This window comes from Arachis hypogaea, chromosome 11 (genome assembly GCF_003086295.3).
Source record: "Arachis hypogaea cultivar Tifrunner chromosome 11, arahy.Tifrunner.gnm2.J5K5, whole genome shotgun sequence".
NCBI classification, from domain to species: Eukaryota; Viridiplantae; Streptophyta; class Magnoliopsida; order Fabales; family Fabaceae; genus Arachis; species Arachis hypogaea.
The window spans coordinates 299,206-318,107 of record NC_092046.1 but is presented as its reverse complement, the minus strand read 5'-3'; the positions used below and the strand labels follow the sequence as shown (position 1 = coordinate 318,107).

At 31.1% G+C, this 18,902-nt stretch overlaps 2 protein-coding genes across 3 annotated transcripts; both read left to right on the top strand.

Annotated features, from left to right (window-relative positions):
* Positions 1-88: 88 nt before the first annotated feature.
* LOC112719644 (alpha-mannosidase) lies at positions 89-12,062 on the top strand. 2 transcript variants are annotated; one of them, XM_025770285.3, is made up of 28 exons: positions 89-446; positions 610-693; positions 1,059-1,147; positions 2,060-2,234; positions 4,963-5,169; positions 5,257-5,328; positions 6,047-6,160; positions 6,249-6,349; positions 6,463-6,556; positions 6,669-6,839; positions 7,134-7,223; positions 7,607-7,672; positions 7,926-7,982; positions 8,066-8,285; positions 8,573-8,703; positions 9,014-9,082; positions 9,177-9,236; positions 9,383-9,454; positions 9,609-9,656; positions 9,763-9,882; positions 9,979-10,044; positions 10,156-10,268; positions 10,360-10,447; positions 10,557-10,667; positions 10,756-10,851; positions 10,935-10,982; positions 11,303-11,371; positions 11,775-12,062. In XM_025770285.3, the coding sequence occupies exons 1-28, from the start codon at positions 171-173 to the stop codon at positions 11,964-11,966; spliced, it is 3,099 nt and encodes a 1,032-aa protein (XP_025626070.1). In that variant the 5' UTR covers positions 89-170; the 3' UTR covers positions 11,967-12,062. The 2 variants fall into 2 exon arrangements, with proteins under 2 accessions (XP_025626070.1, XP_072063935.1); XM_072207834.1 differs by lacking the exons at positions 89-446; positions 610-693; positions 1,059-1,147; positions 2,060-2,234 and adding an exon at positions 4,350-4,657.
* Positions 12,063-12,908: 846 nt separating this feature from the next.
* Positions 12,909-15,876, top strand: LOC112719645 (protein EARLY-RESPONSIVE TO DEHYDRATION 7, chloroplastic-like). The gene is made up of 4 exons (XM_025770286.3): positions 12,909-13,833; positions 14,182-14,348; positions 15,090-15,174; positions 15,356-15,876. Exons 1-4 carry the CDS (start codon positions 12,968-12,970, stop codon positions 15,537-15,539), a joined length of 1,302 nt encoding a protein of 433 aa, XP_025626071.1. The 5' UTR covers positions 12,909-12,967; the 3' UTR covers positions 15,540-15,876.
* The last annotated feature ends 3,026 nt before the right edge of the window (positions 15,877-18,902 follow it).

The window sequence follows — 18,902 nt, the reverse complement described above, 5'->3', positions numbered from 1 at the left end:
GGAATAACACTTAAGTCTTAACCTTTTTGTTTTGACTTTTGACTTTTCTCTTGGACAATACCCTTCCCTTGTATATTTCAATAATAGTGTTATTTAATTTCAACAACTAAAATTTAATATCTATATATCTAAATGCAAAAAGACACATTTCTGATTGTAATAAAAAGCACATGCAATTGCAAAGCATGGTGGGGTATTGGAAAATGAGAAACATAAGGAGTTGTTCTTCTTCTTCAGCTTCAGAGTCTCTCTTCTCATCTCTTCTTATTATTCTTCTTCTTTGTTTCCATGGCACACTAGTTTGTTCCAAATACATAAAGTACAACACTGATGCTTCTATAAATGAAGGGAAATTGAATGTTCATTTGGTTGCACATTCCCATGATGATGTTGGTTGGTTGAAGACCATTGATCAATACTATGTTGGATCAAGAAACAACATTCAGGTTCTAATAGAATTCATAAAAATAATCATGTTCATAAGATTATGCATATTTTACTTTTTATTATATTTTTTAATATAGTACCATATGACTATTGACTTGTTAAACTTTGAACTTTGGTTTTTTGAATATAGTTTGATTTTTTTTTTTTTTTTTTTTTTTGTAGGGTGCATGTGTTGAGAATGTGCTGGATTCTGTGGTTATGTCTCTTCAGAGAGATCCAAATAGAAAGTTTGTGTTTGCTGAGATGGTAAATTGAATATACAATTTCTAATATGAATTTATATTAATTGTATCTACTATAGTTTTAAATATAAATTTAAAGGATAATGCTAGGAAAACAAAAAATACAACCATAACTTGCCTTATTTAGCATTTATTAATTGTCGCAACAATTAATAAATGCTAAATAAGGCAAGTTATGGCTATTTTTGGCTAATTTTCTTTGGTTACCAAACATTTCCGAAATTTAAATTGGTGTGGAATTTATGTGATTATTTGTTTCATATGGTTTAAAGATTATAATCAGCATAATTATTTGATACCCTTTATTTAATGAGCAATGATTTCATTATTTATTTATTTACTTATTTATTTATTTATCATTTTCTTAAGGCATTCTTTCATAGATGGTGGGTAGAACAGAGTCCAGAAATTCAAGAACAAGTGAGAAAGCTTGTGGATGCTGGCCAGCTCGAATTCGTGTAAGTGTGTGTGAGTGAGTGTTTGGTTAATTCTTTTGTTTATTTAGTTGCAAGTTGAAATATTTTGATCCAAAAAATGATTTTTGAATATCTTATGATCATAGTTTGTGTCAACACTCGTTCTACTACTTTTAAATTGTAGTGTAATATTTATTAATCATTTACTTTTGTATATTTAAATAAATTTAATTATTCTATTGATCCCTATAATTTTATCAAATTTTCAATTAAGTCTCTATAATTTTTTTTCTTTCAATTGGCTCTCTACATTATTTTTAATTTTATAATTAAATTTTTTATAGTGTAAAAAAGGTTAAAGTTAATTGAATATTTTTTCAAAAATTAAAGGTATTCATAATTAAAAATCTAATTAGATCTTTAACCGCATGTATTTTGAAAGAAATATTCTGTTATTTTTAATATTTTTAACATAAAATAACTTAATTATAAAATTAAAAATAATATAAAAATCATTATAAAAATTTAATTAAAAATTTAATAAAACTAAAAAAACTGAATAATCAAACCATTTACATATCAACACTACTCATTCTAATTAAATAAAGTAGTGAACATTAAAAAATGGGTTATGTTAAGACTAGAGATAGATAGTGGAGAAAAAAAAGTAACCAAAAAAAAAAAAAAAAGACTGAGAAAGGCATATAAAGAAGTGGTTGAAAGAGCATTTTAAAAATGTTCTTTTTTAGAAAAATTTATGCCAAACTAGTCATCTTTAATAACTCAATTTATCACTAGTATTAGAGAATATATGAGTTTTGAATATTTTCTTTTTCTTTTTATTTAATTTTTTAAACAAAACCTACTAAAATTTAAGGCTAGTAAAATAGATATCTCCTATAAAATTAAGTGAATATGATCCTATGATTAATATTGTTATTATGATGTGATTAGGAATGGAGGATGGTGCATGCATGATGAAGCAGCACCACATTACATAGACATGATAGATCAAACAAGTTTGGGACATAGATTCATAAAACAAGAGTTCAACAAGACACCTCGTTCTGGTTGGCAAATTGACCCTTTTGGACACTCTGCTGTTCAAGCTTATCTTCTAGGTGCTGAGGTTAGTGCTTTGTGCTCCCATGTGCCATGTTATTGGTTCTATAGAAAAATATTTGGTTTAGATAAATCAACAGAAAAAAAAAAGAAAAAAATTGATTAGTAATCTCTAGTAAATATAAATCAAACATAACACATGTCAATATTTAAACTGATATAATCAATTTGGGTTGGTCGAGTGTCAAGTAGTCAGCTTATTCATTCTTAAACAAATATTAATTTTATAAATCGCGTCTTATGTCATTTCGATTTGATATAAATTAGTTCTTATTTTATTAGAGGTTTAATTACTCTATTAGTCCCTATAATTTTGCGAAATTTTCAATTAGGTTCCTATACTTTTTTTCCTTTTAATTGAGCTCTTGCACCAAATTTTTTTTAATTGGGTCCCTACACTTTTTTTTCCTTTTATTTAGGTCTCTATACCAATTTTTGTTTTTTAGTTAGGTCCTTATAAAATTAAGCCAATTACTACTAAGAGAGACTTAATTGAAAAAAAAAAATTAGTACAAAAACCCAATTAAAAAAAAAAAGTATAGAGACTTAATTGAAAATTTCACAAAATTATAGGAATCAACAGAATAATTAAACCTTTATTAGATTAAAAAATGCGAGAACATATTTAAACTTATATCTTAATACTAAAGGAACTCTAAATCTTCTCTTATGAGTGGAAAACCCACTACAATTTTCCATATTTATTGTTAATTGAATACTATTTGTCTTTTTATGTTAAAGAATCACCAACTTGCTAACATGGTGGTCCCTAGAATAATAGTTTTTAATTTTTCATCTATGTATGTGTACGGTAGATATAAATTTTTTTTCCCCTTCAAATAATACATTTGGCATATTAAAAAAATGAGGGATTTGATTGTGTCTTTCAAGTTACAACATCAATTTTATAAATTAATAAGAGGATAAATTAAATTATTGTATTTCTTTCATGCATTGATCAAACTATTATTATTTTTTAAATATTTAAGTTTTACATGCTAAATCACATTTTCTATGACTTGAATGGGACGTTTAATTTTATGGTATTAAATATAAACTATAAAGACTAAGACGATCAATCAGATCTATTTTAAAATTTAAATAAGTGGCCGGTCGGTCAAACAAAGGTAAATAAGAATGGCGTTGATTAGTTTGAAAAGTTCAATTTAAATGGATAAGTTTATCTTTAATTTCCTTTGCATGACATATTCATATGAATGGAATATATATGGGTGAACACGAATCGGATCGGATATAATATTCGTAATTTTTTAGTTTGTATTTGATTCAATCTAATTCGCATATTTGCAGATCGAATCTCGAATATATTCATAAAATATATAAATATTTTAAAAAATTTATTTTTATTAAAAAACATCAATAAAATATTATTTTTTTACTCTTTTAAACATGTTTACTCTTAAAATATTATTAAACATATTTTTTAAATAATAAAAATAAAATAATACAATAAATATAATAATTATTAGTTGAAATAAAATATAAAAAAATATTTACTTGTTTATTTTTGCGAGTCTGTAGATATGCGAATACCTACATAAAATTCGCAATCTGATTTTATTAGTATGTAGATCCGATCTGATCCAAAAATTTTGCGGATCGAATGGATATCCATAATTTTTGGATCGAATTCGAATAAATGCCGCGAATTAGATTCGATCCATAAACACCCTTGTCACACATTATTTGTCAGCGGATAAACTAAAAGGTTCTTTATCAATTATCATAAAATAAAACGTAAAGTGTTTATCTTTTCCTTTACATGACATATTCATATCAATAAAAGAAAAAAAAGGAAAAAGAGAGAGAAATTTGATTTTATACGTGACATTATTTGTCTAGTGGATAAAGTAAAAAGTTCATTAGTAAAAAAAAAAAACATAAAATTCATGCTATTAAGAATAAGGATTATTCATGATATTTATTTATTTTGAATAACATATCAAATATAAGCCTGGTTAATGGGAAAAAAAAAAGATTAACATTAGAGTTTTCGTTCTATTCAAACTAATTACTAATATCAAGAGTTTATTATGCATGCATAAGATTTTAGTTTCTAAACAAAATTCGATATAACTTAGTACTAATATTGTTTCATAAGACCGGCTATGCGGTATGGTATGGAGTGTTAGGCGGCTAAAGGGGAGCACGAACATAAGTTGAGTGTGGCAGAGATGAAGATGTTGAGATGGATGAGTGGTCATACGCCGATTGGATAAAATAAGGAATGAAGATATAAGGGAGAGAGTTGGAGTAGCACCCATTGTGGAAAAGATGGTTAAATCGCGTCTCAGGTGGTTTGGACATGTGAGAAGAAGACCGATAGAACATCCAGTCAGGAGGGTGGATGAGATGGAAGATGGACAAGGGGCGAAAGGCAGAGGAAGACCTAAGAAGACCATCAATGAGGTGGGCAAACGAGATCTACATGTAAACGGTCTCTCTGTAGACATGATACATGACAGAGCACAATGGCGTCGTTTGATTCATGTAGCCGACCCCACTTAGTGGGACAAGGCTTTGTTGTTGTTGTAATCTTGTTTCATAAATTCCACGTACTAAAAATTAGTCACTGACTTAATTATTATATAATTTATATATATTTATACATATTAATTCATATATTTTTTTAATTAAATAATTAATCACTAGAATAAATTTGTCATAGTAACATAATTGTTCTTGTTTTGATGTGTTTGTATGAATGATTGCAGGTTGGTTTTGATTCAGTTCACTTTGCAAGGATTGATTATCAAGACAGAGCAAAGCGCAAAGTTGATAAGTCACTTGAAGTTGTGTGGCGTGGTTCCAAAACATTTGGTTCTTCTGCTCAGATTTTTGCTAATGCTTTTCCTGTTCATTATAGTGCTCCAAACACTTTTAATTTTGAAGTCAATAATGAAAACTTGATCCCATTACAGGTTCTAAAATGCTCATGCTATTTTACAAATTAAATGTATTTATATCTTTGCATATTTTGTTAAGTATATGGCTTATTGCATGTGCAGGATGATCCTCTTCTTTTTGACACCAATATCAAACAGCGTGTTGAAGATTTTGTTAATGCTGCTACTAGTCAAGTAAGACAATGTTTAAATTAGTTCTTCGAAGATTATTCATGAATCAATATGATTCTTCAAATGCTTTAATTTAGTGCCTAAAAGACGAGTCAAATTAGTCCCTTTAGGTAGCGTTTGGTGGAGAGACAGAGACGGAAAGAGTGAGATTGAGAGACAGAGATTAAAAGACAGAGATTGAAATAAATTCCAGTATTCTGTTTGGTGCAAAATGGGAGATAGAAATTGAAACAAAAATGAAACTCTAATTTAATTTGTACAAAGGGTAAAATTGGAATTAACTAATTGAAATGAGAATATTTTAGGTATAAAATGTTATTAAAGTTTCAGTTTCCATCTCTAAAAATTTTAGTCCCCTGTGTTCGTACTTTTTTGAGGTACTGAAATACTGAAATTTTAGAGACAGAGACAGAAATTTTAGTACCAGTCTCTCAACCAACAAACATAATACTGAATCTCAGTCTCTATCTCAGACTCTCAGTACCTCAAAACAAACGCTACCTTAGTAACTTCTTTCTGATGTGTCACTCTTAAGTACATGTTAAGGACATGACATGTGGCAAATTTTACCTCACATGTCAAGCAATTGTTAGCGACACCTCAGCAAGAAATTAACAGAATGACTAACTTGACTCGCCTTAGAATTTTTAGCATTAATCCCTCCAAGAATTTCATCAATACAAAGTTTTGCTACTTTTAATTCTTTGTACTATTATTATAGGCAAGTGTGACAAGGACAAACCATATAATGTGGACAATGGGTGATGATTTTCAATACCAATATGCTGAAAGTTGGTTCAAGCAAATGGATAAATTGATTCACTATGTTAATTTGGTAAGGGGTTTATATGGTTATTATATACATGTTTTGATTGTATATGGAATTTAAATGCATTCTCTATTGTGTTTTTAATCTTTTTCAGGATGGGAGAGTGAATGCCTTGTATTCTACTCCATCTATTTACACTGATGCCAAAAATGCTGCTAATGAAACATTGCCATTGAAAATTGATGATTATTTCCCGTAAGAATTTATTAGATGAATGCTTCTTTGACTGATGATTGTTTCCATTGTGTTAACATTTTAATCTGTTGGTGACTTATGCACACCACATGTTTGATGATTTGTTCTAATAGGTATGCTGATGGAGCAAATGCTTATTGGACAGGATACTACACGAGTCACCCTGCCCTCAAGCGATACGTTAGGTCGCTAAGTGGATACTATTTGGTATAATTTAATGTTCCAATCATGATAAAATTTGGTGGGATTTTCTTGTTTTTTTTGCCTCCTATGGTTCTGAACAAATTCAGTTTGATATGCTGATGACATTTTGTTATAGGCAGCACGCCAACTCGAGTTTTTGGCTGGAAAGAAATCTGCAACTGGAAGTAATACATTTGACCTTGGAGACGCTCTTGGAGTTGCACAACACCATGATGCTGTCTCTGGCACAGCCAAACAACATGTAACTAATGACTATGCTAAAAGACTGGCTATTGGAGCTTCTAAGGTTAGGAGCTTGAACTTTCCTAATCTGAATTTTGATAATGTATCTTGTTCGTTTCGATTGTCTTTAAAATTTAGCCAGTTCTTGTGAACTGATTCATTGAAGTTTTGCCTAGTAAAATGGACTTGAAAACCTCAATGAATTGATTGTGGTTACTTGACGGAATGGAAGAAGGAAGGAGAGTTTTCGAATGAAGAAAAGGGTCTAATCAGTCGAACTTGTAGAATTAATCATGATTAGTAATAAAAAGTTGAATTTAGAATAGTGTGATATTCACCAAGCAATGTTCTCTTGTAGGCTGAAAAAGTTACTAGCTCTTCTCTGGCTTGTCTTTCTGGCAAGAAATCAAATGGTCACTGTTCAGCTCCTGCAACGGAATTTGCTCAGGTAACATTTCAAAACTTCATGAAATTATTGATGTTTATTACTCTTGTCCAAGGAAGAGGAGCCTTGGAACTACGAGTGAGTTGTTTCCTTGTGACCTTAAAGTCACGGGTTTTTGCCATGGAATCAGCCACCGATGTTGAATCAGGTTAGGCTGCCAACATTACATATTTGAGTGTGATTCTTTCTAAAACACCGGGTAATGCAGGATATTTAGCACCGAGTTTCCCTTTATTACTCTTGTCCAAGGTTCTAGCGATGAATAAATGTTGTAGATTGTGTCCATAGTGTCTTGGTAGATATGTTGTAATATCTTAATCTTGATTATTGAATTGTTTGTCACTTTCTCTACTCTTTTGTTTTAATTATTATTTGACTTTTGGCAGTGTCAATTACTCAACATCAGTTACTGCCCACAAACAGAGGACAATATTCCAGAGGCTAAGAGTTTGGTAATATTTTCACTATTTTTTCTTTAAGAATTGTTGTATGTACTCATTTATTCATATTGTCTTGTACACCAATCTGACATACAAATATCCACCATTACATGAGATGTGAGAACTATCTTGTGTTGATCTCACACACCATCTAACAATAGAGAAGTGTGTGCCGACTTGTGTATGAGGTGGAAATGAATACAACCAACATAACTCGGTTTATTCTAGCTAAATTTTCTTAAAGTGAATGTTTTTTTTTTTCTAGGTTGTAGTATTGTATAACCCACTTGGATGGAATCGCACTGAGATTGTTAGAATACCAGTGAGTATCCCTAATTTACTTATTATGGCATTATGAATAATTCAATTCCAACACTATGCTGAAAGGTAACAATTTTGTACTAGGTTAATGATGATAATCTTGTTGTCAAAGATTCTTCTGGAAATATCATTGAAGCACAGTATGTGGACACAGATAATGTAACAAAAAATTTAAGAAGCTTCTATGTTGAGGCCTATTTAGGGGTGCAACCAAAAGAAGCACCAAAATATTCACTTCTGTTTCAAGTTTCAGTACCTCCACTTGGATGGAGTACCTACTTCATTTCGAAAGCATCTGGAAATGGTAAAATTATTCCCCCCAACCCAAAAAAAAATCTAGTAGCAATAGTTTTAAGCCCGTTTCTAACTGTTTGGTAGAAGAAGACAGATATAGAAATATGCAAGACTTTTTTTTTTGTCTTAAAACACTTGAGAAAAGATGTAATGCGATTCCTATTTGTATGGTTGTGCAAATAATAGCTTAATGACGGTTTTCATCGCAATTGTCAAAAAAGATGAATTTTTGTAAGATTTGATGTTCTGTTAATTTTTAGTATTGAATAAGCTTTGTTTGGTGTTTCCACTTGATAGGTAAAAAAAGAAGTCCTTTCCTTTCACAGCTCGTCAGCGGCGACACCGTTACCATAGGACCTGGGGATTTAAAGATGTCATTTTCTTCAACTTCTGGACAACTTCAACGGATGTTTAATTCCAAAACTGGAGTAAGTAACTTTGAATGCTCACAGTAAAGTGTTCATAATGTTTTGTTAAGTTTTAATTGAGTCATTAATCACGACTATAGTATAGTGCAATGTAAGCAACCAATAAATTTTGTCATACACTAGAAAGAACTAACTACTGAAGACTATTACCAGATACCAGCTATTAGCACAAATATTGGCACAATCATAAAGTCTCAGTTCTCATATTCCATAAACGATAGATTTCACAGCATAGTTTGCTTCTTGATGGCATTTTTTTGGTCATTCATTCATGTCAAGAATATTTCATGATCGCTAAAACATTCTGCAGGTTGATATACCGGTTCAACAAAGCTATCTCTGGTATGCTTCTAGTGGAGGCAACTTTCCTGATTATCAGGTGTGTGATTTTTGCACAAACAAGAACATCCATTCTAATAAAGGTTTAAATTATAATGTTTTCTAAAGTGGTGTGAATGTGATCTCTCCTGCAGGCTTCTGGTGCATACATATTCCGGCCTACTGAATCCCCGCCAACTGTTGTTTCAAGATCAGTAGGTTTCTTTTCCAATCAGTTGGTTCATGGCATTAGTTATAACATAACAAAAGAACTGTGATTACATGATTTCTCAATACACACAATATTACATTTCCAATTCCTTTGAAGCTTTTATATTTAAATTTGTTTTCTATTTGATAGGTTCCCTACAAAGTAATCCGCGGGCCACTAGTTGATGAGATTCATCTAGAGTTTAGCTCTTGGATTTACCAGGTCAGTGTCCTTTAAAACAATTGTGTTTATTGTCTTTTTTATTTTTCAACATATAATGGTATGTCCTATTATTTTCAAAATACTTAAATGGGTTTGCTTTGTCCATAAGCATGTCATTTGCTTCCTATTTATTTGTTTCATTTATTTTTTGAAGGTTATTAGGCTTTACAAAGACAAAGATCATGCTGAAGTTGAATACACTGTGAGTTGCCTTCTTTGGAATAGTGAGAAGCCACTTTTTTCATCAGCCAAAATAGAATATTATGCTGTTAATTGTCTAAGGTTATGAAACAAATTGTTTTATGAAGGTTGGTCCAATTCCAACTGATGATGGAGTTGGAAAAGAGGTGATCACACAAATAACAGCAAATATGGCTACAAACAAGGAGTTTTATACTGATTCTAATGGAAGAGATTTCCTGAAAAGGGTAAATCTGATGTCAATTTTCTTTTGTTTGTAACAAAAAATCCTCCTGGGAAAGATGTTCAACATTGAGTTTTCTGACTCAAAAATGTTTATGCAGGTTCGAGATCACAGAGAAGATTGGCCCCTTCAAGTTACTCAACCTGTGGCAGGAAACTACTATCCAGTAAAATTCCTTGGATCTCTTACTTATTTATTTTTCATAGTTTATGAGCTTCTATGATATTATGGTTAAGTTTGTTATAATGCAACTAAACTACTTATTTCCTGTCTGTAGATTAATCTTGGAATTTATGTTAAGGATCAGAAATCTGAACTCTCTGTCTTAGTTGATCGTGCCACGGGTGGAGCGAGCATTAGAGATGGAGAGATGGAACTAATGCTTCACAGGTATATATAAACATGCCATTTCTTTTCAAATTCAAGATTATTTTACTATGAACAGTTACAAACTGCTAATGGTCAATGCTTAATGCTCTAGGCGTATTCTCCAAGATGATGGTAGAGGAGTAGGAGAAGCTCTTGATGAAATAGATTGTGCAAAAGATTATGGATGTAAAGGACTAACAGTATGGCAATGACACTATAATTAAATTCATTCTTGCGCGTCCTGATTAATAGATTGGGTGATGAATTTTTCTTTCATATTTTATGCAATATTGAATTTGCATGTATCAGGTGAGAGGAAATTACTACCTTGGCATCCACAAGCTAGGATCTGGTTCCCGGTGGCGTCGGACAGTTGGTCAGGAGATTTACTCACCCCTCTTGTTGGCTTTCACATATGAGGTATGAGTCAGTTATGCATGCTTGCTTCATGAAATAATAATAGTAGTTACAATGTTAAATATTCTGTGGCATGTTATCATTTGTGCAGAGCTTGAAAAATTGGAAGTCATCTCATGTGACAAAAGGAACTGTCTTGGAGCCAAATTACAGCTTGCCTCCCAATGTTGCTCTGCTAACTCTTGAGGTATATCAAATTCAGCATAGAATGATATAACTCTCTTGAATCTTTCAGACTTAATAATCTTTTTATTATTATTATTTGTGTAGGAGTTGGATGGTGGAAGTGTGCTTCTCCGTTTGGCACATCTATATGAGGTAAAATCTATGACTATCATCATCCCCCTCCTTGTATTTACCTTCTGATGAACCAAGCAAAATTAAGTAATATTTTCTCTCTCAGGAATGCTAGAGGGTTAGCAGAATTTATTTTTTTTGCCCAATGGTTAGCCATTAATGTTTAAAAATATAGATTAAAAGTATGTTGTTGAATTACTAGACTAAAGAAATTGGGTTGATGGCCAAAAACAATGAATTCTGCTAACCCTTGAGCATTTCTCTTTCTGTCTCTAGCTGCATTATTTTGTAAACTGTGATGTACTTCTCATATATTTCTCTTATATTTTAAATGAAATTAGCAAAGTGAAGATGCTGAGTATTCAACTCTGGCCAAAGTTGAACTGAAGAAGTTGTTTGCCAGAAAACAGGTACATAATACTTGTTCTCAAACCCTCTTTTTTTTTTTCGCACCCTCATTTTTTGCAAGATATTCTCAGTTGTTAGTTAATAATTAATGATTTTATTAAGCTCAATTTCTTTAGGTAAGGAGGCTTGCATGAACCAATAATCAAATTTTAATTAAGGAAAATGTTAGAGAATTAATATTTTTAGTGGATAAAAAATAGAAAGTTAACTAGTGTTGTCTCTAATGCAAGGCATTTACTAGTCACTTAACATTTCTATTTAAGCAAAGCAATTTTTCCCCCTTTTATTTGTTTATTTATTATGATCAAATACTTCCTAGGAGCATACTTTAGATTAAGTTATCTCACTATGTTAAGTTGTTAACAACTACTATAATATGTTCTTGGTGTTTAATTAATTGTTCAGATAAAAGAGTTGAAGGAGATGAGTTTATCAGCTAACCAAGAGAAATCAGAAATCAAGAAAATGAATTGGAATGTTGAAGGGGAGATTAATGGAAAAGAACCTAAACCACTTAGGGGTCGCCCTGTTAATACTTTCAATTTTGTTGTTGAGCTTGGTCCTATGGAAATACGCACATTCTTGTTGAAATTTTAGAGAACTATGTATTATATGATCTATTCTCAAAAGTGAACATTGGTTTACATAAATAAATAAAAATTGAATAATGATGATTTCATTTGAATAAATAAACATGGTTCCTATTTATACAGTCTTTATTAGTATTTGCAAAAGCTTATTCATCTATTTAATAAAAGTGGATCATAATTCCTTGTTGCACTCTTAAAAAATGTTTTATGGTGTGAATTCAAGTATTTAATTTTGGATTTGAATTCTCTAAATTTTGAATTTCACTTTAGAAGATAAAATATAATCTCTTACCGTTTATTTCATAAGTAGGACAAGAGAAAATATAAAAGAGAAAATATTCAAAGATGAAATATCACACTTTATCCTTTCAAGTAAAAGTCTAAAATTTAGAGGATCCAAATTCTTTAATTTTGATATATTATAAGTGTAAAAAAGTTTAACACGTATCTAATTACGTAATGTCATGTAAGTAAAATAATTATATTTTATATTAATTATGTGAATAATCGTAAAAAAAAAAAAACAGATATAATTAAATAACTCCAGAATATTTTACACTGTCAATACATCAAAATTAAACTAAAAAATTTAATACTCCAGAATTCACAAACTTAACATAAAAAAAATGTTATTAATTAAATTTGATTTATGCAAGTCTATATATGATGATATAACGTTTATGACAAATGAATAAAACTTAAAGTATATACCCTTGTATTACATTATCTATTTATTAAAAATTGCTTTTTTTTTTTTATATATAAATAATTAAGTATGGGGCTGATAAAAATTAAATCGGATAAGATAAAAAAACAAAAAGAGAGTTTATACCGGTATTCGCGCGGGAAACTTCCAAGTTAGTTAAACCCTTGGCTCCGATCCTTTATCTTATGCCACGTGTCCTTTCAGACAGTTACAACCGTTAGTCCGTTAGACTTTCTTTCCCTCTCTCTCCATCCCAAAATCCAAACACAGTTAACGACCTTCGAAGTCTGAACCATTCATCAATGGCGCTAGAAAATCCTAACGTCGAGGTTTACCCTTCCGTCGACGTCGAAGTCGGAGACCTCGTCGAGAATCTCTCCCCGGAGGAGAAAGCCACTGCTGCCGACGATGACAGCTCCAGCTCCTCCTCCTCCGACGCCTCTCCTTCGGCGCCGCCGGCAACCGAGGAGATCCTCATCACAGTCCCCGGCGCCATCCTCCACCTAATCGATAAGGAGTACAGCGTGGAACTAGCCTGCGGCAACCTCACCATCATTCGCCTCCGGCAAGACGAGAACATCGTTGCCGTCTATGCCGACCTCGCCGGCGAGACACAGTGGCCGCTGGCGAAGGACGAGGCCGCCGTGAAGGTGGATGATTCACATTACTTCTTCTCCTTCCGTGTCCCGATCGAATCCGACGATCAGAAACCGAGCTCAGGCGCAGCCACAGAGGTGCTGAGTTACGGCCTGACGATCGCATCGAAAGGACAAGAAGATCTGCTTTTGAAGCTCGATGAGATTTTAAACGAATGCAGCTGTTTCACCGTACACGAAGTGAGTAAGGATGCGCAGAAGAAGGGGGAAGCGTTGGACGGATCGGTGGCGGCGGATGTTTCGCCGGAGGATATGAAATCGGGGGAGAAGCAGGAATTGATGGAGGAGATGAGTGCGGCGTATTGGACAACATTGGCTCCGAATGTGGAGGAATACAATGGAACGGCGGCGAGGTTGATCGCCACCGGATCGGGGCAGCTGATTAAGGGGATATTGTGGTGTGGAGATGTGACGGTGGAGCGGTTGAAGTGGGGAAATGAGTTCCTGAAGCAGAGGATGGCTGGTGGTTCCGATGTCGAGGTTAGTCCTCAAACTATGAAGCGGATTAAAAGGTAGGATGATATTTTTTCTCCATTCATTCTAAAATTCATCTAATTTTTACAAAAATATATAAATATTAATTGGATGTTCTGGATAATATCAATACTAAACAAAATATTTCTTATTTCTCATGTAATAATCTTGTTTATAAATTGATTATAATGGCTCTAAATTTCATCAACAATAATCTGCTTTAAATGACGGATTTAATATTGCAATATGTAAAATTAAGATTCAAAGGGTTATATTAAGATAAATCCTACTATGTAGAAATTTAATATTACTATACCATGGAAGGTCCAAAACCAAAGATTCAGATCTATGATGTATCATTTTTTATTTTTTAATGTTGTATATAGGGTTAAGAAGGTGACTAAAGTGACAGAGAAAGTAGCCAATGGGGTCCTCAGTGGGGTGGTGAGAGTCTCTGGATTTTTTGCCACTAAAGCATCAAATTCAAAAGCCGGGAAGAAATTTATCAAACTACTACCTGAAGAAGTTGTGATTGCATCACTGGATGGATTCAGTATGTCAATTATCTCATTCCCTTTCCTTTTAAGGGAGCTAATGATTCTACATGCATAAATGAAATGCTGATATGAGTTTCCAGGTTCTAGCCAAATAATCACAAAAGAGAAATAGATAAAATCATGTATCTTCTTTAATTTGGACAGAGCCAAAAAGTATGATGTTTTCTAATTAAAAGGAGGGGGAAATAAGATGTTATTAGAAAAAATAAGATAACAGCATTTTTTTTAAAAAAAATCTTCTGTTGAATGCATCATAACTTGGTAAATCAGCAGGGTGATAAATGTTCATCCAAAACTAATTGATACATTCTTTCCAAAACTTGGAATTCTTGCCTTCACTTAGTTCAATGTGCAACAGATTTAGAGAACTCAAAATTTCAAATCATGTTTTTATCAATTCAAAATAGATCACTTTCATGTAAATGCATGTGCATGAACTATGAACTATGAACTATTGCATAAGATTGTTAGAAATTATATATGGAATAAACAATTATGAAAAATCAGCTGATATATGGTCTATTAATTCCTAAAGTTCTTTTGCAACTGCAAACTTCATGAACAGCTTTAAACTGGTATTATTGTCTGTAATATTGCAATGCTAATCTTTAGTTCATTTGCACAACAATTTTTTTCTAACTTGTTTGCAATACTCAGTTGGTTATTATACTGATGATGTTACATTATTAAATATGTCATGAACAAGTTTTAATTTTATAATTCATTTTTGTGAATAGTTAAAGTATGTGATGCGGTTGAAGTAACAGGAAAAAATGTCTTAACAACATCATCAACTGTGACAACTGAACTTGTCCAACACAGGTAAATAATCTCAATACATGCATAATTCTTAAGCAAAACATGTTCAAATTTTAAAATACTAATTGTCCCTTATATTTCTGGTTAGAAACAAGTCTAGGGATTTATTACTCAAAGTTAATTCTTTAATATTGCAATGATGATGCTGATGAGAGAAATTTGGCAATGTGTGTATTGCATGCAGATATGGAGAAGAAGCTGCAAAGGCTGCAAATGAAGGGCTAGATGCAGCTGGTCATGCAGTTGGGGCTGCATGGGCTACATTTAAGATAAGGCAGGCCTTTACTCCAAAGAGTTTGATACAACCTGTCGACGTCAGCAAAGTTGCATCTAAAGAATTAGAGGCTAGGAAAAAAAAGGCCAAGTGATGATGATTACGATTTATGGCATGAGTTATTCAATATTTTAAGGTTTGATCACCATCCTAATATCAAAACTCTAAAGTCACCACTGCTATTCATTAATTGCCCACAGTACTCTTAGGAGAGGTGGCCATATTGTTGTTGTATAGATATATATTATAGGTTAGGACTTAGGACAATGCTATAATGCTAATCTAGTGGTATTATAAGATTGTAGTATTATATAATTCTATATACTAACATTTTTTTATTAGATCTACATCATTAGATCGTTTTAATGTATCATGATGTACCAAGTTAAATTTGGTTTGTTTAATTAAGTCATGTCCCATAGGTTATTTGATGTTTATTCTTTACCATATAATATATATATACTCTTCATAACTGGGTTTTTATTGTTTTAATTGTTTTAATTTGGTGGCAAGAACAATACTCATTTTTAGAGATGAATTTTGCAATTTAATGAATTTCAGAAGTCATTTATAATCACATTTCAGTTTCACTTTGTGAGAAAAGATGTTTAATATTGTGCCGCTTTTAGTTTTCCATATAACATTTTAAATTTGAATGTGATAAGAATAAAATTGTGTTTGTAAAATCAGCCCTTACAAGTTTGTGTGTTGAACTATGAATTGAGCTGACTGAGATTGTGACACCAACCCAACCTCGTCGATCCCTTTTTGTGCCTCCACTATAGAAAAAGTATCAAATAAAATAAATCACTGGTGTATGTTCATTGTACAGTGTTATAGTTGAAACATACATTTCTTATATTTTACATTCTTTTCTCCTTGAATAATTTTCTCTTCTTTTCTTTTTTCTGGCTAAAAGTTTATGTTGAACAATTTTGCTAGATGATCATAACAACAATCAACCAATAATCAATTAAAAGAATTCAAAATCTTATATTACACGTCTAAAATCTAAAATTACGTATTCCAAAAACTTATGGTGATTGGTTATTAACTGTTTTTTTTTTAAAAAAATTCATATTATCCGCAATTATGATGATGTACACAGTATACTTAACTGAAAAAAAAAATATATATATATATATATATTAGAGTAGATCACTCAAAGTATAATAAAACCAACTATATAATCATGCTACCTAGCATGATTACCACTAGTACTTAGGATAAGCACAAAATAATAACTGTTAATTTCTTATCTTCTCTTTGACCTTCTAGAAGTTCTCTCTCTTTCACTTCATCTTTCTTTCTATTTTTTCTTTTCTTTTCTTTTTTATCTAAAGAAAATTTGTAACAACCAAGTTTAATTACTTTATCTATATTCACAACAAAACTCAATGTTTTAAGAGTTTCCAAAGTGGTTTTGCATGAAATCTCAAAATTATCCCCCTCTATCTAATTCTATATATGGATGTGTAATATACCAGGATGTAACCAAATTAAAGGATTATTTTTAGATTACTTTTTCTCATATGAACAGTTGAGCGAAAACTATTACTCATTCCATGTTATGGAAAAGCGTATCTGAAAAAAAAAATTTAATTGTCATAACCTTTTTTTTCGGTTTTTTATTAACCAATAATACTTGTTCAACCAACCACCTCTATTTGTCTTGATCCAATTTCTGAGCATAGATAAATCATATTCAGAGAACTGAGGATACATGAGTGGTCCAAAACCTGTTGGCTATGGCATCTTAGATGATGCAGACACTTTCTAATAATTCTTTTTGTTTTCTTTTTTGGAGGTGGCCATTATTGGAGTACCAACTTATCTTATGATTGTGACAAATGACACTTTAATTTTAATTTCCTTTAAATGTATGCCACAAGCTCTAATTTTTATTTTTTTTTTCAATTCTTATATTATATATAATAAGACTTTAATTTATAAGTATTTTCAGCGAATCAAATGCTTCTTTTGTGTGGAAAGCTGCTTCATCATTCATCAACCTTACTATATACATAGGACGTGAACCTTTACCTAATACCTTATAAAGTTATAATAATAATACCATGTAAGTATGTAACGTAACACACACCATGTCCAAGGGTTTCCCTACACCATGTAACAGCCACCATGGTCAAATTTTATTCCATATATATATATGAGAAAAGGATGTGAATTATATGATGTATCATAAATATAGTAAAATAGATAAAAAAAAATAATTGACACAATTAATATGTAAAAATACCCTGTATTTTAGAAGTATCTGATTTTGATTGTTATGCTAATTAATGATATACGCTCATGCTGGCTTTAGAATTTGAAGTTTTGAATTACTAAAGTCCTTTCATTGCCACCTTTGATAATACTAAAACCTACTATCACTATAACAAAATAGCATATTTAATATTTGGTGACGGTTTTAACTGTCACTAAATGGTTTTGTGACCGCTAAAAAAAGCGTCACAGATTTGAACGTCGCCAGTTGGCATAATGACGGTTTTGGACCACCGTTAATAAGGAGTGTCGCTAAATTGTTTGTGACGGTTTTTAAAGTATAAAACCGTCACTAATTTGTAACAGGTGTTTTTTATACTGTATTTCGCGACGTTTTGAAACTGTCATTAAATTAATAAATCATGTGATAGTTTTTAGACATATTTAATGACTATTTAAACCGTCACTAAGTTAGTAGTTCTTACGATAATTTTTAGGCATATTTAGTGACTATTTAAACCGTCACAATATTTTTAGTGACAGTTTTTCGATTTAAAACTGTTACTAAGTTATTTACTAAGTTATTTATTCCTGTGACAATTTTTTCCTGTATTTAGTGACTGTGTTAAACTATCATAATCTCTTCAACATCAAAATTTCTATTATCAAAAGTTGAATTCTCCATAAATGACATTGTTTTTCAACAAGTCCAAATTCAATCCCACAAATTTTACAAAAATAACAACAATGCATTTCAAAAGTTAAATTCTACAAGTTTTAATTACATAGTCATAATTCATATATATGATGAGTATATAAAAAACTTGTATGTAAATATTCAAATTTGATATTTAACGAATTTCAAATAAGATATTTTAGTTGCTAATCAATTTTTATTCTCTAAAATTTTTTAAAAATTATTTTTGTTGGATAAGTAGTTAGTCCTTTTTTCATTTTCAATCGAATTTTTAATATACTTATTAGATAAATAAATTTTTAACAAATTTTATAATAAGACAATTAAATTTCAAAAAATATTATTATGAGATAAATTATTTCCTCTTCAAAATGATGGAAGAACCAATTTATTCCAATTTATCCAATAAAATTAATTGCTAGACATCGATCTAATAACTAGAAATGAAAAAAATATATGCATGCCATATATTTGCTTAATTATTTTGAATGAAGTGACACATGCAGATCATGTTATTTTAATCAAATTAAAACC